General features: G+C 52.0%; 14 protein-coding genes across 14 annotated transcripts; 8 read left to right on the top strand and 6 right to left on the bottom strand.

The window, feature by feature from the left end:
• Positions 1–1,590: 1,590 nt before the first annotated feature.
• N7474_001053 (uncharacterized protein) lies at positions 1,591–2,685 on the bottom strand (the record flags this gene model as incomplete). Its single annotated transcript, XM_057192468.1, has 1 exon — positions 1,591–2,685. One exon carries the CDS (start codon positions 2,683–2,685, stop codon positions 1,591–1,593), a length of 1,095 nt encoding a protein of 364 aa, XP_057057421.1.
• Positions 2,686–3,699: 1,014 nt separating this feature from the next.
• N7474_001052 (SDR family oxidoreductase) lies at positions 3,700–4,857 on the top strand (the record flags this gene model as incomplete). The annotated part of the gene is made up of 5 exons (XM_057192467.1): positions 3,700–4,124; positions 4,178–4,487; positions 4,543–4,598; positions 4,654–4,762; positions 4,825–4,857. 5 exons carry the CDS (start codon positions 3,700–3,702, stop codon positions 4,855–4,857), a joined length of 933 nt encoding a protein of 310 aa, XP_057057420.1.
• A 1,298-nt stretch (positions 4,858–6,155) lies between these two features.
• On the top strand, positions 6,156–7,063 carry N7474_001051 (Ras family protein; the record flags this gene model as incomplete). Its single annotated transcript, XM_057192466.1, has 4 exons — positions 6,156–6,167; positions 6,312–6,426; positions 6,488–6,763; positions 6,825–7,063. The coding sequence occupies 4 exons, from the start codon at positions 6,156–6,158 to the stop codon at positions 7,061–7,063; spliced, it is 642 nt and encodes a 213-aa protein (XP_057057419.1).
• A 686-nt stretch (positions 7,064–7,749) lies between these two features.
• Positions 7,750–8,882, bottom strand: N7474_001050 (flavin adenine dinucleotide pyrophosphatase; the record flags this gene model as incomplete). Its single annotated transcript, XM_057192465.1, has 3 exons — positions 7,750–8,383; positions 8,466–8,632; positions 8,697–8,882. 3 exons carry the CDS (start codon positions 8,880–8,882, stop codon positions 7,750–7,752), a joined length of 987 nt encoding a protein of 328 aa, XP_057057418.1.
• A 162-nt stretch (positions 8,883–9,044) lies between these two features.
• N7474_001049 (GMF family protein) lies at positions 9,045–9,662 on the top strand (the record flags this gene model as incomplete). Its single annotated transcript, XM_057192464.1, has 4 exons — positions 9,045–9,047; positions 9,104–9,203; positions 9,260–9,390; positions 9,471–9,662. The coding sequence occupies 4 exons, from the start codon at positions 9,045–9,047 to the stop codon at positions 9,660–9,662; spliced, it is 426 nt and encodes a 141-aa protein (XP_057057417.1).
• A 381-nt stretch (positions 9,663–10,043) lies between these two features.
• Positions 10,044–11,476, bottom strand: N7474_001048 (F-box domain protein; the record flags this gene model as incomplete). Its single annotated transcript, XM_057192463.1, has 2 exons — positions 10,044–10,742; positions 10,808–11,476. The coding sequence occupies 2 exons, from the start codon at positions 11,474–11,476 to the stop codon at positions 10,044–10,046; spliced, it is 1,368 nt and encodes a 455-aa protein (XP_057057416.1).
• A 1,317-nt stretch (positions 11,477–12,793) lies between these two features.
• On the top strand, positions 12,794–13,243 carry N7474_001047 (uncharacterized protein; the record flags this gene model as incomplete). Its single annotated transcript, XM_057192462.1, has 2 exons — positions 12,794–13,047; positions 13,153–13,243. 2 exons carry the CDS (start codon positions 12,794–12,796, stop codon positions 13,241–13,243), a joined length of 345 nt encoding a protein of 114 aa, XP_057057415.1.
• A 707-nt stretch (positions 13,244–13,950) lies between these two features.
• N7474_001046 (uncharacterized protein) lies at positions 13,951–15,022 on the top strand (the record flags this gene model as incomplete). The annotated part of the gene is made up of 2 exons (XM_057192461.1): positions 13,951–14,096; positions 14,158–15,022. The coding sequence occupies 2 exons, from the start codon at positions 13,951–13,953 to the stop codon at positions 15,020–15,022; spliced, it is 1,011 nt and encodes a 336-aa protein (XP_057057414.1).
• Positions 15,023–17,664: 2,642 nt separating this feature from the next.
• N7474_001045 (putative oxidoreductase, 2OG-Fe(II) oxygenase family) lies at positions 17,665–18,798 on the bottom strand (the record flags this gene model as incomplete). The annotated part of the gene is made up of 2 exons (XM_057192460.1): positions 17,665–18,372; positions 18,427–18,798. The coding sequence occupies 2 exons, from the start codon at positions 18,796–18,798 to the stop codon at positions 17,665–17,667; spliced, it is 1,080 nt and encodes a 359-aa protein (XP_057057413.1).
• Positions 18,799–19,311: 513 nt separating this feature from the next.
• Positions 19,312–20,129, top strand: N7474_001044 (RNase P/RNase MRP complex subunit; the record flags this gene model as incomplete). Its single annotated transcript, XM_057192459.1, has 2 exons — positions 19,312–19,846; positions 19,915–20,129. The coding sequence occupies 2 exons, from the start codon at positions 19,312–19,314 to the stop codon at positions 20,127–20,129; spliced, it is 750 nt and encodes a 249-aa protein (XP_057057412.1).
• A 484-nt stretch (positions 20,130–20,613) lies between these two features.
• On the bottom strand, positions 20,614–21,531 carry N7474_001043 (tRNA splicing endonuclease subunit SEN34; the record flags this gene model as incomplete). The annotated part of the gene is made up of 1 exon (XM_057192458.1): positions 20,614–21,531. One exon carries the CDS (start codon positions 21,529–21,531, stop codon positions 20,614–20,616), a length of 918 nt encoding a protein of 305 aa, XP_057057411.1.
• Positions 21,532–21,905: 374 nt separating this feature from the next.
• Positions 21,906–22,226, top strand: N7474_001042 (uncharacterized protein; the record flags this gene model as incomplete). Its single annotated transcript, XM_057192457.1, has 2 exons — positions 21,906–21,963; positions 22,015–22,226. 2 exons carry the CDS (start codon positions 21,906–21,908, stop codon positions 22,224–22,226), a joined length of 270 nt encoding a protein of 89 aa, XP_057057410.1.
• A 4-nt stretch (positions 22,227–22,230) lies between these two features.
• Positions 22,231–23,442, bottom strand: N7474_001041 (elongator complex protein 4; the record flags this gene model as incomplete). The annotated part of the gene is made up of 2 exons (XM_057192456.1): positions 22,231–22,928; positions 22,983–23,442. The coding sequence occupies 2 exons, from the start codon at positions 23,440–23,442 to the stop codon at positions 22,231–22,233; spliced, it is 1,158 nt and encodes a 385-aa protein (XP_057057409.1).
• Positions 23,443–23,686: 244 nt separating this feature from the next.
• Positions 23,687–24,193, top strand: N7474_001040 (DNA-directed RNA polymerase core subunit RPB8; the record flags this gene model as incomplete). Its single annotated transcript, XM_057192455.1, has 2 exons — positions 23,687–24,012; positions 24,088–24,193. The coding sequence occupies 2 exons, from the start codon at positions 23,687–23,689 to the stop codon at positions 24,191–24,193; spliced, it is 432 nt and encodes a 143-aa protein (XP_057057408.1).
• Positions 24,194–24,271: the final 78 nt, after the last annotated feature.

Genomic DNA, 24,271 nt, shown 5'->3' with positions numbered 1-24,271 from the left:
CTGACAAAAGAAAGCAACAAGTGGGGGAACACGGAAGGTTTTTGAATCTTGCACAGTTTGAAGTGGAGTCAGCGAGGTTGAGATTGCAGATGGGGTGTTCGTCAGCCTCGGATCTCCGTGCCACTCTGATAGTCTGCTCAATAGCGCACGATGGCCCGCGATCTCCTTGACGCCCAGACCCTTCTCCAGGTCCAACGCACACCATGTGGCGCGAGAGGCGGAGAATCCCTTAGACACATGGAACCCATCGATCGAAGGACCTAATTAGTACATTTCCGTAAGGCTCTATCAAGCCCTGGGTCATAAAACTTGGCCCGTCATACCGCAGTTATGTACTCCGCTTACGCCTGCGCAGTGACGACCTCCTAAAATTGGATAATGGGAACCCTGTGAGTAACAAGCGGCATGGACCAAACCCAACCTGCATATATCCGAGGTCTCGTTTGTTTTAATGAATGTGATAGTCTAATATACAGAAAGAAAGAAAAAAACTTAACATCGACTGACGGACAACAGTCTCCGCTCCGCGCTCACGGTCATGCTCATCGTTTCCTTTTCTGGCTAAGCCCAAAGCAGATCAGGAACAATAGAGCACCCCACAGCTTTTACCTTTTACCCCCTGAACCCACTTCCTCAGATCACCCGTCTACCGTATCGTGGAGGGATTGAGCTGGATGTTAGTTAATAAGCTCACAGCCACCCTTTAGTTACTAGTCAAATATTCATCGAGTCCTAGTCCGGCAGAAGGCAAGCGCCGGTGATCTGGATGAAGTTTTCCGGGTCCTTGGTAACGCCTCCACATGCTTCATAAAACGCCACAAGCTTCAATAATGCCTTTGGGAATCTCCACCGCGGGATTTCATCTCCCCAGTCCGTTCGCGATGTATGCATAAGTGGTCAGATTTTTCCAACGCACAGACAATTGTCATTATTCTCCCCCTTTTCGTTCAGATTCAAGGCTCGAAATCTCGCAAGATCTGTTGCCGAATGATTCTGATCGACATATAACTTGCATATGACCTCGTGTCCAAGAAGGAAAAATTGTCGGCAACTTGCGCGTTCATGCACTTGTCAGAGTTAGCTGACGCTGCTGTACTATTTACTGTTGTCACTTCTATGACAATAGTGAGTACCGCTAGACTCGAGCAATTTCCGCGGCTGTGGCCTCCACCCAATTAATCACAGCTCATAGTATAGTCAATTGTATGTGATTATTCCTTAAAATATCAAGAAAGCGTAGGTAGATAAACCATAGACAACTGTCAAGCTCGAATATTTAGCTGGGTATTCAGTGACAAGAGGGACCCTTCTCCTGGGTACAACCCGAGGTGTCGATCTTTCTAGCCATGAACCCTATAGGACAACTCCATGCCCACTGGCGTAGATCACTTAACAGTGCAATCAATCTAAATGGATCGGCCACCAACGTGCTGATCTGGAAACATGACTCTCAGTTTTGTACATAGATCTCACATTCTATTTTGGACGGGAAAAGCACCATCCTTTCTATCAATTGAGCCTTTTCACAAAAAAAAAAAAAAAAAAAACAGATCAAACAAGAAGAAGCCTGCCCTTACACAATCCTAAAAGTCACCACAGGACCAGCGACTGGTCCTGCCACACAGATCCCAGTGCGGTCAGTGCCCGTGTGAACACCTTCCGCACCGAGATCTTCTTTGCGCGCAGGCGCAGTAGAAACCCCCGCCTAGGCTTTTCGAAGCCAGGGTCAGGGAAAGAGTAGTAAACATTGGGGTCTCTGGAAGGGTCGAGAGTCTTCAGGCTCGGTGCGGGCTTCTGGGCAGTCACGAGCTCGCAGATAGTAGTGGGAGTTTCAATGGTGATGGGAGAAGGGGAGACCGCTTCCTGCTCTATAGTCCTGGATTCTCGGAGCCGAGACGGGGCAGGCTGCCACCCATTGTGCTTTCTGTTTGGGTAGTGTCGCACAGCCAGTTCCTCCTGGCGCTCCCGGTATTGCATCCGAGATGGAAGCACACTGGTCTCGACGAGTCCATTCCCAATAGCCACGTCCGGGTTGCAGTAGTATGTGCTCGGGTTTGCGTCGTCAAGCGCAGTCTCGCCGGCTTGGTCGCGGCCGTCTCCGGTCCATTGGCCATGGGGAGTATAGTACTTGAAAACTCGGCCCTTGGCAGCTCGGACAAGCTTCGAGCCGCGCATTTGGAGAAGAGAATCTTCGTATTCGTCGTAGAGGTTGACCACTACAGGATCGAGGAAGGCAAATGCACAGCCAAGTATGGCTTGTATGCGGTGCTCATCGCTTTGTTGTGGGACCTTGGGATCGGAGAGAATGAGTGCGAGAGATTCGGTGGGAGGTGTTGAGCTGTGCTGGTAGACCGGATTCCCCATCCAGTTGAAATGGTGCACTTTGTGCTCCTCGCCTTCTTCGGTTTTGACGTAGTAGTTTCGATAAGCCAGCTCATTTTGGACATTAGGTGGAAGGGAAGGGAATGCGGTGTACGGATACTGGTGTGATGAACCGTCGATTATGAGTAGGGAGCCTTGTCTTGTGTTCGAAGATGCTTCGCTGTGCGTGCTTTCCGGATCAGAGAGATCATCGGAGTCTTCAGTGTATTCGTGTTCCTCAGGCAAGAAGCCACTGATGGAATCCGACAACTGGATGGTGGACTCACTGTTCTGAGGGAATTTGCTCTGGATTTCATCTTCCATATCTTCGGCCCAGTCAAAGAAATCAAGGGAAAGAACGTCGAGGTCATCGTGTTCATGATCCTCTGGCAAGGACTCGCTCGGGGGTCGGTCTTGTCAAGAACGGGATCGGTGTGCCGCATAGAATTGCTTTGGATATTTTCTTCCACATCCTGTGCCCAATCAAAATAGTCTCTGGCAAGAATATCCAGATGTTGGCCTATCTATATCCCCCACTGATTAGCAAAGCTCTCCGTAGCAACCAGCACAACATGAGGATATTTACCTGGTCCACCATGGTGAAATGGCGTATTCAGTGAGTAGATGCAGTTTGTAGTGAAGGAATAACAGGTTAAGAATGTTTGGAGAGTCGTGATGATGTGAAGATACTGTTGTTGTCATGTGGCGGAGTGCGGTTGCCGTAGGCAAATACAACAAGTATATATATCGAATTGAGAAGGCACCCAGCACCTTCTCTTTTGGGGTACACTCAGTCTTTTATAACAAACATAGATAGGATGGAATAATTCCAGCAAATCTACTTACTGGAAAGCTCCAGCAGTTTAATCCAAAGACAGTACAGTCGATTCTGCTTTATATACATCTGCATGTTCAACTTCGACTCGCATTGTTGCCAGAATAGCAACACACCACAATGCCACCTTTGTTAAACGTGCTTGATTATACTATTTAATTATTTGATATGTTCTCTGGCAATTTCTTTGATGGCATATTGCTTTGTTCAGAGTCTGCCAGACTATATCGAAACACAAAGACAGCTCTTTGTTTGGTATACACCACCATGTTTCGCGGTCCTTCAATTCAATACAGACTAGCAATGCACTCATAACAGCTGTTTCTCAATACCAACAGCTCCTTCCAACAGTATCCAGTTCGAAACAATATAAAATAAACTATTTTATAGATCGGAAAGAACTCCGATTACATAACCCCGGCCCGGTATGACGCCAGCACGATTCCCCGCAGCCTCTCGCCCGAATGTTTTCTTTCCTCTCCTTTCTACTTTGAATTGTCTCCATGAACCATCTACGAACTTGTGCCAGATCAATTGGATACTTGCGCCATCTCTCGTCCTTTCCGCTCTCACGGCCCAACCCCTTCACTCTACCTACCCATCCACTCACCCTCCGACGCACCATGGCGTCCGCAATGGCCAAACGCCTCGAAGGCAAGACAGTTGTCGTGACCGGCGCATCGTCGGGTATTGGCAAGGCCACGGCCCAGGAGTTTGCGCGCACGTCGCCCAAGAACCTCAAGCTGATTCTGACCGCCCGCCGCATCGACACCCTGAAGCAGGTCGCGGCGGAGATCAACGCGGAGGTCGGCAATGGCGTCAAGGTGCTTCCGGTTAAGCTAGACGTCAGTAATCCGGAGGAAATCAAGAACTTTGTTCCTTCATTGCCGGAGGAGTTCAAGGAGATTGATGTCTTGGTCAACAACGCGTGAGTTGACAACGTATCCGGTGGGATATAGTTCTTTCTAATGCCTTTCTTAGGGGCCTGGTCAAGGGCGTTGCAAAGGCACCTGAAATCGCTAGCGAGGACCTGAACATCATGTTCAATACCAACGTCACCGGCCTGATCAACATGACTCAGGCGATCCTCCCTATCTTCCAGAAGAGGCCCGAGGGCGGCCGTGGTGATATCATCAACATCGGCAGCATTGCGGGTCGCGAGCCCTACGCTGGCGGCAGCATCTACTGTGCCACCAAGGCAGCGGTGCGCTCGTTCACGGACGCGCTGCGGAAGGAGCTCATCGCGTCTCGAATTCGCATTATTGAGATCGACCCCGGTCAGGTCGAGACGGTGCGCACGAGCTGTGTCTCAGAAATGTTACCGTTTTGCTAATGTATCCCCGCAGGAGTTCTCCGTTGTCCGATTCTATGGCGACAAGGACAAGGCCGATGCCGTCTACAAGTACGTTTGATTCCTTGACTGACGTACAGCTCCAGCTGACTGATGATTGTTGTAGGGGCTGTGAGCCCTTGACTGGCGAGGACATTGCCGAGGTCGTTGTCTTCGCCGCTGGACGGCGGGAGAATGTCGTGATTGCTGACACCCTGGTCTTCCCCAGCCACCAGGTAAGCAAGCAAGCCTCTGCTCGGTGTCGAAGAGAAACCGTTGCTCACTAACGACTGAACAGGCGGCTGCTGGTGTTATGCACCGCAAGTCCTAAATGTCCGGTGCGACGGGCCGGAGTGTAAACAGCCTATAGATAGCATCTCTTTTGTACATGGTTGCACCATGCGAAGCATCAATCTTTTGGGCCACCCTCGCCCGCAGCGGGGAAGGTCGTGCGAATCTGTAGCTCTTCTCGAAGACTTGTATTCTCCTCCTTGTATCTATTTGGGCCGAAGGCGGTCGGGTCGGTTCTTTGGCGATGACTTGCCCTAATCTGTCAGGGGGTCGCCGTTTTTCAGAATATAGTAGTCTGTTTGAGGAGGGGTAGCTGTTGATGATTACATGTGGCTGTTGTCGCTGCTCAATCGAGACTGCTACCTGATAGGAATGTACCTCGCCAAGCCACTACATCTGGCGATAACATATAACTAATGGAATGGGCCGCTCTCCATCGACCCTAGTCTGATCCCTGCCTCCGTCCACCACCTGCATGGTGTAGTGCGTTTGGATTTCCAGAGATTTGATTCCAGTCTAGGCTAGACTGACAGTGAGTACCCAGGCCGTTGGGTCTGGTCTGGGGACAATGGAACTTTGTTCCGTGACTTTTTCTAGAAAAAGTTACTGTGTGAGGGGGAAATTAATTGAGTTTGCGATGAACCCATGGATGGAATTATGAAACGGAGTGATGTGATGAGCAGCGCAGTAGTCGTTCGCCCTTTTCTGCCTGGTGCAGTCAGTTGAACGGACTCTCTCGCCCCGTGTGTTTGTAGATGTCGGCGTCCGGCGAGACACGTCCAAACGCCCTTACATCATCCGTGATCGATGCTGGAGAGACCCATCCCCCACTAGGGTGATCCACTTGCAGTCGTTGTGTAGGGTAAAAATAATAATAATGGGAGACGTGAATAATGCGACCGGAGAAAATATGCTGCTGATCGTAGGAGGAACGACAATCCTCAATACGATAGGATAGTAGGATGTAGTCCGTCAGTCACGGGCGGATCACGCTCTCCCCCTTTCTCACTCTCCCCACTAACTTATTCCGAGTAACTATTTTCTCACCACTTCTCTCTCTTCTCTCACTCTCACACAGATTGACTCCCTCTCTTTGTATATTGCTTCTCTCCACTTAGAAGCTTGGACAAAAACCCTAGCGGTTCTCCCCCTGCCGAACCCACCCACCCTGCCCCCCCTAATCACTCGCACCAACCATCTTCCTTCCCTTCTTACTCGTTCCTCGTCTCCATTCCCTCCCTCGCTCGACTGCTCATCCCCCCGTCTTCTGCTCGCACCCATCCACATCAACAAACAACCACACACACTCTCCCCCTCCCATAGATTATTTCACCCGTCATGGCCTCCAAGGTAAGCCCGCTCAAACATCCCCCAGACCGCCATCAAGCCCTACGCCCAGACCCTGCGAGACCTCCTTGCTGGCCCCATCGCCTGCAATCCCACCCTTCCAAAGACCACTCAATGGCTGACCCAGAATTTTCTGGCCTGCAATAGTTCCTACGAGAATACAAACTGGTCGTTGTCGGCGGTGGTGGTGTCGGAAAGTCATGCTTGACGATCCAGCTGATCCAGAGCCACTTCGTCGATGAATACGACCCGACAATTGAAGGTGAGCCCTGACAAATCCCACTCATTCATTCCACTCGCTCACTCACTGATCCATCGCCTAGACTCCTACCGCAAGCAGTGCGTGATCGACGATGAGGTCGCCTTGTTAGACGTCCTGGACACAGCCGGTCAGGAGGAGTACTCGGCAATGCGAGAGCAATATATGCGGACTGGCGAGGGCTTCCTGCTCATCTACTCGATAACGTCGCGCCAATCCTTTGAAGAGATCATGACCTTCCAACAGCAGATCCTGCGCGTCAAGGACAAGGACTACTTCCCCATTATTGTTGTAGCCAACAAGTGCGATTTGGAGAAGGAGCGCGTGGTCTCCGAGCAAGGTGAGTAATAAAGTGATCCGTGGAAAAGAAAGAAGAGGCTAATACGTGTGTGTCTCCGCAGAGGGTGAGGCCCTGGCCCGGCAGTTCGGCTGCAAGTTCATCGAGACCTCCGCCAAGTCGCGCATCAACGTCGAGAACGCCTTCTACGACCTCGTCCGCGAGATTCGCCGCTACAACAAGGAAATGTCCTCGTACCCGGCCGGCTCGGGCGCCTACGGTGCCCGCCAGCCAGACGGCAAGATGGACGTCAGCGAGCCCGGCGAGAGCGCCGGCTGCTGCTCCAAGTGCGTCATTATGTAAAGGGACTTTCCGCCGGTCTCGCAACACATACGATATGATGCGCACAAGTTCGAGGCACACAAAAAAAGAACGGAGATTGGTAGTAGGGGCAGAGTTTACGACCATCTGGGGGTCGATCCGGATAAACCACAGAAACCAAAAACCCAGTGGCTTGTTGTTGATTTGCGTTGCGCATTTCCTTTTGACATGGGTTCATCGCAGACCAAAACCAAATGCCGACTCTTGACGCCAGCCCTCGTCTCATGAACCATTTTGATTCCCCTTTTGTTGCACCCGCGTGCGTCGTTTTTTCCCTTTTTTTTTTTTTATCTGTCGCGAAAGAATATTGTCCCCATTTGTCTGTCTTGTTGATCTACTTGTCTGGTCCTGGCATCTGATCGTCCGTATATGTTCTATGCAGGGTCCGTTTCCCTCGCTATCTCTCTATATCTCATGGCGCGTGTTTTCTGTTCAATGTGGAATGTGCTTGAGGGTTTCTGTCTGCTTGTTTCCGTGTCCGCCGTAGCATTCGTAAGGCCATGCTATATGTTCTTGCGCAGCGCTGCAGGTTTGTCCCCCCACCCTTCTATGGTGCCATATCGGGGAATATCAGACAAATGCAGTAGATATAGGCCGTTGCGCAATCAAGATCAAAGATGATGTACAATCGCTTCTCCCCCCGCCTCGCCATGCGCTACATATCCTTCCTACTGACTATACACCTGATCCTTATGAGAAGGCGGATCCAACTCATCCTCCTTCGAAACTCTCTTTCCCTGCACACCCTCCTCAACTTCCTTAACCAATGACTCCATATACGCCTGGTCCGCACCAACAAGAGTAACAGTATTCCGCTTCTTCCCCCAGCGCGGATAGCTACCCACCTTAACACCAAGCGGCTCAACCTTGCCCGCAAGCTCAGTCAGATACGGCGCCACCGCGCTCTCCGGCAACGGGGTACTAATCATAATGCGGAAAGTCCCCTTACCCTCCGGATCCGCCAGCCGGGGGGTCAGCAGGGGCTTAAGGTGCTCGAGCAGTCGCTCGAATAGGCGCGGCACCCCAGGGAGGATGTGCACGTTGCCGTTCACGACTGCGATGGGAACCCACATGTCGTCCGCGACGAAGATCGCTTGTGCCTCGTCGGGGAGCGCGGAGTCATGCGGCAGTTCGACCATGCGCAGCTTGGCCTTTAGGCCTGGGGAGGGCGTCTCCCAGTCGAAGTTTGGTTGCATAGGGTGTGGGCGTGAGAGTTGCTTCATCCGCTCGAAGGCTGGCGCGTGCAGTTTGAGCGGGAGGTTGAAGGCTTTGGCGATGGAGGAGTAGGTGATGTCGTCGTGCCTGTTCCGTTTTCCATGTTAGACTCAGTCCACTCCCTCCTCCATCCAAGACGGAATTTGCTGGCTGTCAAGGGTGTACGAACGTAGGTCCAATGCCTCCACTGGTAACAACAAAGTCATAGCGAGCACTCATCCGGCGCACGGCTTCCATGATATCCTCCTCATCATCCGGGATGACCTCCACGCGCCTGAGCTGGATGCCGAGCCCGAAGCAGAACTTGGCGAGGTAGGGCGAATTGGTGTCGATGGTCTGCGTTCATGTTGTTGATTAGCACAGTAATCGATATAGGATAGTTAGATTGTAGTCTACATACCTTTCCGCCCAGCACCTCGTCGCCGATAATCAGGCACGCGGCCGTGTGGATTGGTTTCGCTGATGTCATCGCGGGCGGACCTGGGCGCGGGACCAGGGTTGAGGAGAGCGGGCGAAGGGTAGGCGATGATGCGAGTGATGATGAACGGGGGAGATGGCGGGTGAGGTGGGCTAGACGGTTGAGCATGAGTAGGGAGGTGGGGATGGGGGGTTTAAGTAGGTAAGGAGAGAAAGAAAGACGAGTTAAACAGAAAGACAGTGAAGGAGTGGGGGGGATGGGGTCCCGCATGACTATTTCGTTCTCCCTCTGCCATCTCTCTCCCCTCAACCAACACACTGATCACAAACAATGGTAGGCAAACCACTCTCTGCTGAGTGCAAACAGACATTGCTAACACCTGTCACTAGTCTGAATCGCGGCTATACTCCTTCTCCCCAGAGACAAGGGAGAAGCTGCGCAAATTCCGCCTAAGCACCTCGCGAGCAAAGGATCCCCAGGCCATCATCTGTGCGATTCACCTCCTACACACACCCCACAGAGAGAATTTTCTAACCAGCGTGCAGATATAATCGACACAAAAACCCAGGAGATCCGGCCCGAGGATGGCGAAGTCTACACCAAGATGGAGGACGTGGCCGACGAGCTCCCAGAGTCCTCCCCACGCTTCGTCCTCCTCAGTCACCCGTTGACACTCGTGAGTAGTGCCTGCAATCCGCCCCCTTTCTTTCCTATTGCATGCTATTTATATACTTATCCACTGTGGCTGTACTACAGAGCTCCGGCCGTCTCGCCGTCCCCTACGTCCTCCTCTACTACCTGCCCGAAAACTGCAACCCGTCGCAGCGGATGATGTACGCCGGCGCGGTAGAACTGATGCGCAGCACAGCGGAGGTTAATCGGGTGGTCGAGGTGCACAGCGATGAGGATGTCACGTCTATCGAGTCTCGGTTGGCCGGCTCGGAGTAAGCGTTTCGCGTCAGTTTGGTACCAGGAAACACATAATTCAACTCGCACTCTGCTTGCAGCAGCTCGATCCGACTAGCGCAAAAGAGAGTGAATTATATCTTACAGAGCCCGTCAATATGATGGCGTACACCACTATTTGATGCTGCTTCACGCTACGTCCTGTATCCAGCATTTCTGTATAGAGCGGGCGTTTGGTTGGATGGTGTTGATTTGCAGGGCACATATATATCACCCTAGCTAGCCGTGGTGGTCATGATTTTTATGATTATCAGAATATGCCATAGTTGAAAAAACTAGTGATTGATTGAGCACGCTTCTGTTTAAACCCAGCCGCTATTCTTCCTATTTGAAATGGAACACTGCCCACAGGCGGGCTTTTGTTCACAGCGCATCACTTCCATATTCCCTCCCATCAATGTTTTCTTCCTCATCCCAATCTGCATGGCCTCCTACCATTCCTATTAGGTTCAATTCTTCGCTGTGTCTTAATGTCACCCCATACATCTTAATGTCACCCGCGAGGTCTGCGAGGGCATGCGATTGCGATTCCCCATTGGTTCCAGAGATCTCGCAAGACGACGTGCCAACCTGGAGATTGATGCACGCCAGCTTCGAGTTTATCACCGCGGCAGTTCTAGCGAATTCACGACTCCACTCCTCTTCCAAGTCTCCGAAATTAAGGAGGTGTCTTAGGGACTCGGTACAAGCGTCAAATTTTATGACCAAGGTGTGCAGATTAGGAGCGAGGAGGAGATCTGCATGGGAAGGCGACCATTTCAGCGCTCTGCTGAGTGGATCCCAACCCCGGGACAGTTCGAGAACTTCGAGGTTTGGGAAGTTGGAGACGTCGAATAGTGATCCATTGCGTCCCAGCTCGATATTAAGGAAAGTAAGAGTGTCCTTGTGAACAGAGAACAATTCCTGGAAGTCATATGGAACAAATGGATCCAAATGTCTTCCTTTGGTGCGGATAGCCAGGCTCGTCAGCGCCTTTGGCCAGCGAATAAATTCGATAAGTGCCTCGTGTGTGTCTTTGCAATAATTGAGACTGATTCGTTTCATTGGTGCACATCGAGATTTCTATAATCGTATCAAACTATGCTCTAGGCACAAAGAGATGGAAGAGTAGGAGTCGGGATACTCACCTTTGCGATTTTCGAAATTCGAGCGGAATCTGAACGTCCATTAATGTGTAGATTCAATTCCTCCAGAGACGGAAACTCGATGTAGTCCATGGCCTCTGCCAAAGTGATCCCTGGAATATCGGCGTCACTTACATCAATGATCTGGAAGTCCTTGAGCGCTGGCATGCTTTGGCTGGCATGGCGAATCAGGTTTAACACGTTTTGGCGATGTCTCCGCTTCGGTGCTAACGCGCCTCGACGAGGACCGACAGCACGCCACCTCTCAAACCCGCCTACAAGCAACAGAGTCCGTACGTTGGTCAACCAAGAGACAAGGTCACGGGCCACCGCAAAGTCCTCGTTTGTTGTAATGGCATGATGGTCGATTTCGATGCACAGGTAGAAGCATTTTGACCGAAGCTGTGGGTTGTATTTGAGAACCCGGTGCAGCTGTAAAATCTGTTCGCAGGGAGGCACGATGGTATGATCGACTTTGGAGCAGCCGATATCCTCGAATAGGAAAGGCGTGACAATGCGGTGGAAGCGACGACAGACTAGTGCCAGAGAGATGATGACGCAAAAGGCACGGGAGGGAAATCTGTATTTATCGAATGTGGACCAGTTCAGGATTTGCGTGACGAGTTCGTCTGGAAGCGTTGAAAAGGGGGATCTGAACTCCCGGGAGGCCATTTTGGAGGACGTGCCACAGGAAGCTGGGGAGGAAGATGGAAGAAATAATGAAGGTGGAAGGGGTTGAGGGACGCATTTAAAGAAGAGAGAGACAAACAAAGCAGAAGATGTGCTGTCTGGTTTGCTTCGTGCAAACAAAGAAATCATAGACGTGTCTCGGGATAGAACAGGGCTGAGGAAAGAGGAAATTGATATTGCCTTTCTCCCAACGGTCAAGTTGTTTGCTTTTTCTAGCAGGATATGGGCGATATCCTCATCCGTCAGGAACTCAAACAAGACGTGCTCTGCTCGTGCTGGGTTACTCTTCTTCAACGCTTCTTTTTGAATCCCAGTCCACTATGGTCTCCAACAAACTCTTCTTTGTGTATGGTGGCTCACTATTTGTCAATCCCACTCCATGCTGGGCCGCAGTTTCATAGCCGAAGCCATCACAGCGGTCACAGAGCCATTCACGACAGTGTTCACGATAAAATCCTTGCAAACCTCAGGCAGCTACCCTCCAAGCACCCATCTCTTCTGAACATCACGACTGCGATAGGGAGATAATCAAGATGTTTGGGTTGTCTCCTGTGTTCAGCGGCTGTCATTATTGCTATAGTTAAAAGTCGGTGATCTAGAGACGATAGTAGCGCAGATCATTCCGGAAACCTGGAAGAGATATATCCGGACAGGGCACTGTGTGGCCCTAGATCGGTCGGGCTAGAGCAGGTTGAAACAGTAGTTTAGAGGCAGATGAAAAGGCGGCCGATCAATCCTGTCAGAACACAGCTAGGCGTACTTTGTTGGGGCCGAGCGCCGTTGGAACTTTGTGCCTCGCATATAAACAAGTACGTTCTGAAGTTTATAGTTTGATCTAGTTCCTTCGATTTCTATCAATGCTTCCTTACATTTGTACCTGTGCCTGAAGAACAGTAATCTTGTCAAGGGTAGGGTCTGAGCGTGGGGACTAGGCTCCCTGCCGCAGTATGCCTCATCGGTTATAAGATGGATGATCATAGTTCATGAGATGATGACGAGCTCAAAATTAATTTGGCACGAAAGAGCATGTAAGCCGAACTATTGAATTCTTCTTGTCACCTATATGTACCCAGCGGACTGGGTCTGCTCTAAGACCCAAGATGCGGTTTAGCGATGAGAGATCTTCGATCACATTGAGGAGTAAATCATTTGCAAACCACCGCTCACTGTTGATGCATGGTCCCACTGCATAGTAATGTATGTAATGCACACACTTCGGTCGATAGAGTACAGCGGATCCTTTCGCTAGACGTGCCAATCGCCTCTTTCCAGGATCGGCCCCCAATACCGCCTGGGGCAATGAACGCGGCGCACGAGGCCCACTTGGTGGAGCGAGCGATCGGTCGTACTCTGGAGGGAAATACGGTGGGAAAAGGAGCTGAACGTCCCAGCGGGCTGGAAATCGCATTGACCATCCTGTCACGGCGGACTGTTTCTCTGGTGCTGGGACGAACCCTCCTGTCCAACAGGACCCAAGAATCTCCATGTTCCAGCTGGCTGGTTCAGCTGACGGTGGCGGTGAATGCGGCCGTCGGGACGGATGTACGGAGGATGTATGGATTCAGCTGGTAAACATCTCAACCTGTATGTGAGTTGTAGTCGACAGCCATAATCACCAATTAACTTTGTCATACCTTTAACGCGTCCTCGCTATGCAGTTGTGTGAACGCGACACGGGAGAACATTGAGACCCCCCGGTCAAAGCGCCACACGGACCAAAGTGTGGGACCGTTGGGCAACGAGGGATAGTTAGCCTATACATGTACTGTAATGGCGGGAGAGAGGGGGGCGATGATCATTCCAGTATTATTCTCATAGAATTCCGGTGTCTTGCATCATGCATGGATGGTGGCGGAGGCTTCGATCGAAACGGCAGGAGCTTTGAAGTTTATTCTTCTCGATTTATGATCAGGAGAAACTTCATCACGAAACGTCGGACGGAGCCCGCTCGGGTCCGGGCCAGTCACTGATCCTAGATTTAGCCTCTTTGTCTTCGGTGACAATCGGATTGTTAGACAAGGATACTAGTACAGCAACATCGTAATAATAGGTACTGGAGGATCTGGACCGATCTTTCCGAGTTAGTGTCAACTCGTCTCGACGGCGTGCTCGGCCCAAGCCGCATCCTGTAAGATCGCCCCGGAGCAGTCCATTCTGGGGGACTACAATAACCCACGCCAACCCCTGCAGGAATCAGTAATATTACCTGGGACCACTGTGTCGGAACACCAGCAGCCCCATGTGCCCGGGAGCCTGAGCTTTGACGACTCCACTCGCGGTATTATGAGTTACCGTAACGAATAATTGCTCTACTCTTCTTATTCTCGTTGTCTCGCTCCTCAAGACTCCACTAACCTACTCCGCCATCAAATATTCACCCTTGTCTAGACGACTGACAAACCTCCTGCTGAGATGATGAACTGCGATCGATCGTTATTCTAAACGACAAGGACACGATGTCTACCAACCCCGGTCCCTCCGGCGAGGACAAGCCTGAGGGCTTCTCCAAGTATCTGAAGCGCATGAAGACCGTTCTGCGCACCCGTTCTGGTTCCAAACGTCTATCGGTGTCCAACCTGTCTGGTCTAACAGGCAGGCCAAGGTACGCTCAACCAACTATCCTAATATGAAAATCTTTCTAACATTTGTCTCTCCCCCAATAGTGCTTCCGCCGCACCGCAGAGACACTCTACCGCGGCCGCCCCGATTCTCTCGGACTATGGCACCGCGCAGAAGGAGAAGGCCCGCGCCGTGTTCGCCAAGTATGGCCTAACTCTTGAGCCCGGCGAGTGGAAATCGCCCACCGACCTGCCTTTGCAGCGAGTCACCAAGCCCGTTCGCATGCGTGTCCGCCGCAGCTGCCACCGCTGCCAGACCACCTTTGGCCCAGACAAGGTCTGCGTCAACTGCCAGCACCCACGCTGCAAGAAATGCCCGCGCTTCCCTCCCGGCCGTACCAAAGACGAGTCGACGTCCGCTGAGCCGCCGATTCCCAAGGCCAAGATCCCCGAGATTCTGCGCCAGCGCGGCGACTTCCCTATGAACCTGGCCTCGCAACTGCGGTCCTCTGGCAGCGCCGCTGCGTTCCTTACTCGACCATCGCCCACGGGTGGCCAGAATCTTGTTCGCAAACCTATCCGTCAGCGTGTCCGCCGCCTCTGCCACCAGTGCGAGACTATGTTTGCACCTGGATCCAAAGAGTGTGAGAAGTGCAAGCATTCCCGATGCAAGATCTGCCCTCGCGATCCATCTAAACCAGGAAAACATCCCAATGGATTTCCTGGTGATGTCGACCCTCCCAAACCTTTCCCGAATCGCGAGTGGAAGAAACCACGGCGCCGATACCGGTACATTTGTCACGTCTGTTCAACGACATATCGCGACGGAGCATCTTCATGCATAAAATGCGGCCAAAGCAAATGCGAAGAAACGATACGAGATCCACCGAAGAAAGTCAAGAAAGAATTTGATCCAGATCTTATCCGGCATGTGGAGGAGAGATTGACCTCGTTGACAGTCGGGCATTGACGAAGTGTTTTTTGATCATGAACGCTGCTGCAGCCCTTTGATCATGAACGCTGCTGCAGCCTGCCGCGTTGGCTCGCTAGCTGTCGCGCTCAACTACAGCAATGTGATTTAAACAGATCTCAGACAGACCTATCTCCCAATCATTGCCTAAAGACATAATGGAAATGCACATGTCTCGTTGACCCGCTGGTCTGCGAAAAAGAACGCCAATTACTGTTACAAGACATGTCCGATAACCTCCCCGTAGACTCATTGTTTAGACTCTTTTGTTTAAAGTATGTCAATCGCCTGATTTGGCAGGACCTAGGTCCGGAAGTCATCCGCAGTCTGCCGTCTTTAATCTACGGAGAATTGGCCGAGCTGTCATACAACGGCCCCGCCCCCTCGTCAGAGCCCAGAATAATGTTCCGGACTTGTGGCATGATACAATGTGCCCCTAGTTGCAATCGTACGGAACACTAGCCAACGGAAAGAGGGCCAAGAGGAATCTCGGTCCTCATCGATGGAGGGCGGGGGGTTAGTGAGCCGAACCATGCGGGGGTTGCGGACCGAGCCGAGGTGGATTACTTTCCGTCTTCAATTTGTCTCTAGGATGGATGGGTTTGTTTCTACCATGATAATGTGTTCATATTCCCTTTCGCTAAATTAGAAAACAACTGAACAATATAGATGCAAGGGAGTAACACACTTTTGAGGCCTCAAGGCAAACTGCGTCGAAGCACATATTCTTCATACCCTGTTCTATAATACCGGCCTTCGACCGTGTACAGTACGAGCGTAAGCACTCTGAACCAAATGACGACCAGGGCCCTTGTTCCACTGGCGGGGATGACTTACCCTTCCGCTGGGAAAGGCATTTCCGGGAGGGAAAAGGGCCGACGCTTGGGCCTCGTCGAGACTGTTGCCTATCATGGAATAGATCGGTGGGGATTCGTTCGAAGGATTATGTGTTCTTTCAGAAACAGTTAGTCAGTTACGGAGTGGCCTTTACAAATACCACTCACTGCAGTACATAGACAATCTGTGCTCTAATTTGGTTTCAACTGCCGAGAGGTTTAATAGTGTGAGTAAACTCACTGATTTTTTCAATATGGTCACACAGCTTTTGATAAAATGACACCGTGTCTGAGATCCATGTGCTGTGTAGTACAGAACAAGTGACGGCCGACGGTCGGCAACTCCGAAGTGCCCACCGCTGTGATCCTCATTCGTCCTTGTACCTGTCAATAATCCTACCGGTCAGTTGGGGCTGTCGCGGGGCCAGCCCGGTTACCATCGTTCTTTGTTTGTCGGGATCCAACAGGAGGACGCGGCAGCAAGGCAGATAGCAAGGGGGGCTTGAAAAGAGAGGCTGGGGAGATTCCAGGTTGCTGGGTCCGGCATTGGATGTGTTATAGGTACATACTCCGTACGTAGGGTACTTATTATTAGTGCAGCTATTTGGAGAGATGACAGGAGGATGAATCCGATTATCATTTGGCCGGGCCACTTGCCTACTCTAAACAATAATAAATGTCTGTGTGCACTATCTGTATGGTACTACTATGCTCCGTACAGAGTCCAGAAATCATACAGTCCGGTCGGAAGCAAAAGCAGACTAACCGTGCAGCGTTGATCGATCGACCAGCCGTCAAGCATAGCCCCTAGACAGCAATCGACTCCTACTCTATTATTCAGAAACCAGCACGTCATGCCACACTGTCGGTTTTGATCCACTTGCTTCCTCCTGGAAGGGATCCCTGCAGCTCGGCATTTGCGAGCCACAATTCCGGGATGCCATGATCGAGGCTGTCATATGTGCATGGACCAACAATAACTGTCGGCTCGCATATGTAGCGGGGTTTTGTGTGCCCGGTGGCTTTCCTCTTTCCATTTTAGTGCTCAGCGCCCGCCGCTTGTTGGTAAAGTTGAGCCCGACTTCGAGTAGCCGACTATATCACCGGTCATTACCCAATCTGACCGGTAAGCTCCCTGAGCATTGAACCTTCTTCGACAGCAAAAATCAACGTCTTGGCTGCAATAAAAAGAAAATAAAATAAAACAAAAATAGGGAAAAAAAAGGGCCTAAGATTGACTCAAACGTTAATTGCTTTGTGCCACGCAATACTGACGAATGCCCACCATTTCTATCCCTTCAATTGCTTTATATTGAGCTTGACAGGATATACGACACCTCACGAGCAAGGAACGACAGGGATTGATAACCTTTCGGACTGGGACTAAATATATTAATCGGTATTTTATCTCTTCCTTCCCAAACCTAGATTCCACGTCTGCTATAGCAGTAGCCTCAATTATGAAACCACATGGCTCCGAAAGTACGACACTTGGTACCGTTGAAAAATAGTGGATGGTGTGCTGTAAATGACAAGACCGCCGACGAGTCCTGAAATTTATGTTATTTAGTCTGCAATGCCCAGAGCTCTCCAGTGGAAACACTAACCAATCAAGGACGACGGTCTGAATATAGTAGACCCTCTTGCCCTTTGGAGCTTAAAGGAGGCTGTCCACGGGGGGTCCTTTTGTTTGATTGTTCCGTGAGGAGTCTACCACAAAGCACACAGTATGGTCACATAATAATAATTAATACCGGATATGCTTCCTCCTGTTGATTTGATACGTCTCCTGACACCTCAAACTGTTCAAACTTTAATCCTACGGCTCATCTGCTCCGTACCTGCCGCCTTGTCATAGTCAATACTGGCCGCCAGATCCACCCTGCGGCCCAACGCCCGCCGGATGATCCAGTCCTTGCTGCTAACTTCCTCCTCGACCTGCCCGTCCTCAATGCGCGGGATCAGATCCGACCCTTCCAAACGGCGAAGCATAACGCTGTCCTCCGGCCGCGAAAAGTACACCAGACTGTACCGCGTCGTGTCGCCCTGAGCACCCGGCGGCGACACAACCCTGTGGATATTCGACCGGAACAGCCCGTTGGTGAACTTGACCAATGCATCGCCGAGGTTGACAATCGCATGGCCTGGTAAAGGACGCACATATACCCATTCTGCGTCGGCTCCCGGAGGCAGCACCTGCAGTCCTCCCAGTCGGTTGAAGAGTACCGTGACGCTGCCAAAGTCCGTGTGCTGACCGAGTGCAGTGCGTCGGTCGTCTTGTGGTTGGGGAGGGGCTTTCACGAAGCGAACTTGGTCGCCGCTGATGGCTTGGCGGCGGTGGAGGTTGGGAAGGGTGTCTGGCGGGAGAGCCAGTTTGTCATTCAGCAGCTTCAGAATGAGGGTCACGATTGCATGGGAGCCCTGCATGAATGAGGTCAGACGCTCACGGCTCTGATGCAGGACATCTGGCGCTGGAAGCGGGTCACTAATGCCGAGGATATCATCCTTTGCGACCTACTGAAGTGTCAGTTGGGCTATCTATACTGGAAGGGTCAAAAAGGTGCGCACATTGTAGAACTCATTTCGATCAGGGGTTCCCTGCTTATCAACGATAGCCACTCCCTGCGCTTTGTACCCGAAGTACGAGTTCTGCGCGCTGAAGTCGTACTTCTTCTTCTCTTCCAGACTCAACTCGAATAGCTTCTCCCCAACTTGAAATAGATTGTCTGCATCATCAAGGAGACATTTTCCTGGAGCCGAGTCGTGGAGGTCGAGGTAGCAAAATCCTATGTCCACTGACGCCTGGAATAATCTATCGACTTCGGCGTTCTCGCCGGCGAGCAACTTCCGCAGTGAGAGTCTGAGAAGCGGCGCCGTAGGCACATCATCCGGGAAGGGAGGCAGGCCGGGAAATTCCTCGTTCTGCTGCACTTGATTCATGGCTATATGACACAAAATGAAGATGTATAGGGTATATCGTAGAAGTGAAGCATGGAATGACGGTGGTGATGCGGGGAAGTCGGCAGCCGAGGGAGACGAACAGCCGATTTATTATTATAAACCCGAATTATCAAGAGTGATGTTTGTACTAGACATTTAGAGAGCTCTTAATGTAATAACCGAATGAATAGTTGTACATATCTAGTTTGGGTGAACAAGCCAGCTAATAGAGTCAATGGCAGCAAGTCGCAGTGGCGCCCCTGCCGACTATCTTTAGCAAGGTATGCCGGAAGTCCAGGGTCCCCAGACTGAGCGTATAGCTGGCCAGTGTAAGAGAGGTGTCATTATTATTCTCCGTGAAGATGGCAAAGACGGGAGTGAAACCGTCAAGTATAGAGAGTGCTCGGGCAGCCGGGTGGGGGTCGCAAGGAGCCGCTTCCGCAAAAGGCCTAGGTAGGCGTACGCCTAAGCTCAACCTCAACATCACCACCACGACAACCACCACAAATCAAAATGGCCTCCCCATCTCCATCCCCAAAGCCACCAACGCACATCGCCCAAACCCTCCTCTCCCGCGCGTATTCCCCCGACACAACAAACCAACACTTCACCGAGCGCATAAAACAAAAACCGCTCTTCCTGCGCGCAACCTCCCCCTCGGCCTCGGACAAACGCTCCCGGCGGCGACAGCACCGCCTTCGCAAGAAAGAATACTTCCTCCGACACCAGCGGCCACGCCCGCTCTCAGCGCGGGAGAAGCGCTCCTCGGGGATCTACGACCTCCCGCGCGAAGAATGCAAATACGCACTTTTTCGCGGGCTGCATGCGCTGTGGACGGGGTATATGCAGGATCTTCTTGATCTTAGATCCACAACAAAGGCTGTGAACGCCACGGCACATGGTAGTAAGCTTGTCAGTGCGGACTTCCACGGCGCCGAGGTGGAGGTTGTGAGGAGTGCCGCTGTTGGGAGGGTTGGGATTAAGGGGATTGTGGTGAGGGATACGAAGTTTACTTTTGTGGTTGTTACTGAGAAGGATGAAGTGAAGAGTGAGTTTTTTTATTTCCCCATTTTCGTCGGAGGGAGACAGACAGAGAAGCTAATGGGGGTTTTGCAGCTGTGCCCAAAGAACAATCGATCTTCCGCTTCACTGTGCCTTTGCCCGCACCTTCCGTCGAGTCGGCGGAGGGTGAAGCACGTACAGAGACTGCACCGAATGACCAAAATACTCCGAAGCCGCTGGTCTTTGAGCTCCATGGCAGTCAATTCCAGAATCGGCCCGTCGATCGGGCGAATAAGAAGTTTAAGTGGAGGAATGTCGAGTACCTTTGATGCGATCTTCGTTTATGGGTGGTATCTCCGGGTGCCCTATGATGCGGCTACGGGAATGAATGTCATGAATTATGTATGATTGTGGTTGACTGTCCTTATCAGTGGACAGGCACAGTGTATGATTGACAGTTATAGAGAGATCGTTAAATCGCTCTCATAATTTGGGCAGAAATGTCGACTGCTTGAGCAACGCCTCGCTCGAAGCTGTGTTCCCGTGTTTCTCCCGAGTCATGAATGGCAATTTGCCGAGTATGCTCGTTTCGGAGCTGTAGAACTGCCGCCCAGGTAAGGGACCGATGTCATATCCCAGTTTGCTCCGCTTCCTTGGAATTGGGATACAAACATCGCCGGTGATGCCTGCGCACAGAAGCCTGGCGGTCGAACCCACGGATGGGCCTTGTGGGCATTCGATCAAGCTTAGAATGCTCGCAGCAAGAAGTGGTAGTTGTCGGAGTTTTGTTGGCAACGCCGGCAGGCCAGCAATTCACATCCCGGCCCATTCAATGCTAAAAGTTCTCACACTGTCCACACGATCCGCCTCGCTCTCAGCCTCCTGTCTGGACTTCTCAGCTCCACCAAGAAGGAAGCCTTTCTTGACACCGGTTCCCAGTCTGCCGCCGACAACAACATCCATGAGGTCAATCTCTTCATCCCACTCGTAGGATACGACGAGGAAATGTGCATGGAAGCGGAGAGAGTCACCCGGATAAGCCATGTAATTACATCCGAAGCGTAGGCCCGGCGAAAGGAAATAGCCACGTGCATGCAAGTGCGCGAAGAGAGGATATGAGGGCGGGACGGAGGGTGGGGGGAGGTGAAGAGTTGCAGAAGAGGGCGGAGGGAGTGGTGGGTAGGATGTTGCGGGTGTGATGCCCATTCTGGAGGAAGCGGTTGAAGTTGAAGTATCCCGGGAGGCGCTGCTGTTGCGCCGTTCCGAGTTGAAGATATCCACAATGGCCGCCGAGGACTCGGTCTGTACTGATGCCGACGGGGCACTGCGCGCTTTGGCCGCTTTCTTCTCATCTAGTTTCTTCAACGCCTCCTCGCGCTTCTGCTCCTTCCGGTCGGACTGCAGGCGCATCGCATGCTGGCCCTGGGATTCTAGGTCGCGCAGATAGCGCGCGCGGTCCTCCTCTAGAAGAGAGCGCATACCGTCGTGGGCCTTGGCTTCGTCTACGATGCACGCTACACCTTTGTCCACCAGCAACCGCGCCTCTTCGGGCATTAGCTCGAGCGGCAGACCCAGAAACACATTCTGCTGGGGGATCTGCGGCAGCGTCCCGATCAGCACGCCGCAGATGTGATGTTCGCGTCTCAGATAGGTCACGGCATCAATGGAGAAGAGGAGGTATCTATTAGATATGTAGGAGATCGGGATGGGGAGAGATGGATCGGAGTCCATAATTCTTTGTTTTTTCTGTTCATCAAGTCTTTTTGTCCGAGTTAGCCAATGTTTTCTCAAGAGGCAAGTGTGCACCAAAATAAGTGGTAGGTTTGCAGTCATTCTCGATACGTTTCTCAGTCACCGGTGCTCAATTTTTAATGATAATTTGACGAGCTTTCAGGGGATTGACAGATTGTAGATATATAATCATGCAAAACAGGGGATGGAATGGAAATGTAGAAACTTACCATGAGGAAAAAAGGTGTGTGAGTAGGAAGAAAGAGAAACGAGAAAAAGTGGAAAATAAGAAGTGGGACGGCAGACCCGATGAGTCAGCACCAGTCGTCCTGGAGCTCCGGGCTGGTTGCTTGTCGCTGACAACCACCATCGCCATGGATTTCCTGCTGCTGCTGTTCCTGGTCTTTTTTGCGCCGCTACTACTCTTCATAGGTTCGACTGCATCATTCCATGCATGAAGATCAGCTCACTGACATTGAACAGCATGGCTAGTCGTCTCCTCGTGTCTGGGGAACCGTTTCCGCGCTCACATGGGAGGCTTCTCCGTACGCCCGGGCCTTGATGCGTACGGGCCAAGCTACCTACGGACAATGGCCAGCTCAGGACCTGCAATGTCGGAGCAGATCGAGCTGGAGGACATGTTTTCGAGCTCCGAACCCGGCATGAGACGTCACGTCGAGGAAGAGGATGATTGATTTCTCAGAACTCGAGATCGGACTTTTTGGGCATTCCACTAGGTGCAGATGCATCCTGCGCCTCCGTGTCCCCATCCGCCGGTGGGAGACTGAAAGGCTTGATTTCGAATCGCCGTCGACTGAGAATAAACGCCCAGTCCTGCCCGAGATTCTGATCGCTACCGCCACCGCGCTCATGCAATACCGGCAGTCGATGTACTTTCAGCATCCCTTGAGGAGGCTCCTCCTGCGATGTTGCTGCGCCGGATGTCGTGAGTGCGTCTGCCGAGTGTGGAAAGGGACAGAGCTCGATGACGCCGTCGCTGAGGAGCTCCGTCCACCGAACCAGACCTGACGAACGAGGAAACAGGGCTAACGGAAGTGTGATCATTGTGGTGATGCGGGTGGTGTATACGCTCATCAGCGCTTTCAAGGAGTGGAGGAATTGGAGAAGATGCTCGGGCTGGCAAGTGTCCGGCGGATACATGGTGGGATTGAGTAGAGAGGGAATCACGATGCGGTGGATGGTATGCGCAGCGCTGGATGCGATTTCAGTCTGTAGCCGATTGAGGACAGAAATGAACGGTGATTCTTTGGAGGGCACGAGTGGGATGAAAGACATGTTGGTGATGGACGGATGGGCGAGGCGCTTGGTGAGATCGAAGGCATGGCAGAAGGCGGGTGTCTGCGGTGCAGCTGGGTCTTGGTTTCCAGCAGCCGGAACTATACGCTATCAGTGCCCAGAGAAGATGTTTTCGAGAAGTTATTAATGCTCACCATTCCGGGAACCGGCAACACCAGCCCCAAACTCGCCCAGGCGCTCATAACGCCAGGCGATCTTCATGCGCTCGTCCTTGCGCTTGTCAGATCGTTTCCCTTCCACCGACTCTGCAGTCCCAATTAGGCCAGGGAGACTGCGACCCCATTGCTCTGGCACTCCAACCACATGGACCGTGTGCTCTTGTACCACGCCCTCTGCCGCATAGTAACGCAGCAATGCCCCTGCAAAATCCGTAGTCCCATTCTCCTCCACCAGTAAAGTCTTGCCCATTGGCAAACCCGCATGGCCTGCGAGGAGACCGTCTAGCGACGGGGTTCCCGTCGAAGTCGTCGGCCGTCCATCATCGGGGGAGGGCCGAATGCCAGGCGACTCGGGCGCAGGTTTTTCGGAAGCAGTAGGTATAGCCGCACGATCGACGCCGGGCGATAGACCGATATTGCGCTTGCGGAAGGACATGATGAGCACCGCAGCAACGTAGTAAGTAGTAGTGTTCAGGTCATGGTTATCGGCGGGACCAAAAAACGCGGCAGAAAAAAAGCAGCTTCAACGTCAAACTCCGCCTTCACTTTCATCCCTCTTCCTTCAACCCAACCACCCCAGCCATTGCGCCTGAGTTACCACAGAGGACCCACCCAATTTGCGCATCGCTTCACATCGCACACTCCCTGCCAATCCAACTCAACCATCAACGCCCACCACCATGTCGGACCCGCTCCTGTTCGAAGACACCTTCACGATCACAGCGATCAACGCCCAAAAGTACGACCGCGTGTCTCGACTGACATGCAGCTCGACCGATGCCACTCTCTCCTTCACTCTGGATGTGAACTCGGAGCTCTACCCCTGCGCCGTGGGCGAGTCGCTCTCGCTGGCGCTGGCATCGACGCTCTCCCTCGACGGCAAGGAGGATACCCGCGCGAGCTGGAGGGAAGTCAGTATGGGCGAGCAGACGCTGGCGAATGACTATGACTATGTCTGCCATGGCAAGGTTTATCGCTTTGAGGAGGGTGCGACCAAGGATACGATGTGAGTGTCCGAGAGTTTCTCTGTGCTGCTTCGGAGAAGTCTAGTCCATCCTGCTAACGTTGCTATTCTTTTTAGGGCCGTCTTTGTCTCCTTTGGAGGGCTGCTGCTCTATCTCGAGGGCCCCTACAAGAAGCTGGCCCCACTGAGGATTGACCATTTGTACCTGCTTCTCAAGAAATAGGTCATTCGTGCCGGGTTTTGAATTGACAGAAAACAAAAAGTTGAGGGGATCTTGGGGTTTTGGGACAGTGTTAATAGC

The sequence above is a fragment of the Penicillium riverlandense genome, assembly GCF_028828495.1.
Source record: "Penicillium riverlandense strain IBT 135883 chromosome Unknown utg000001l_segment0_segment0, whole genome shotgun sequence".
Lineage (NCBI taxonomy): Eukaryota > Fungi > Ascomycota > Eurotiomycetes > Eurotiales > Aspergillaceae > Penicillium > Penicillium riverlandense.
The sequence above is the reverse complement of the archived record's forward strand: the minus strand, read 5'-3'. Positions and strand labels throughout refer to the sequence as shown.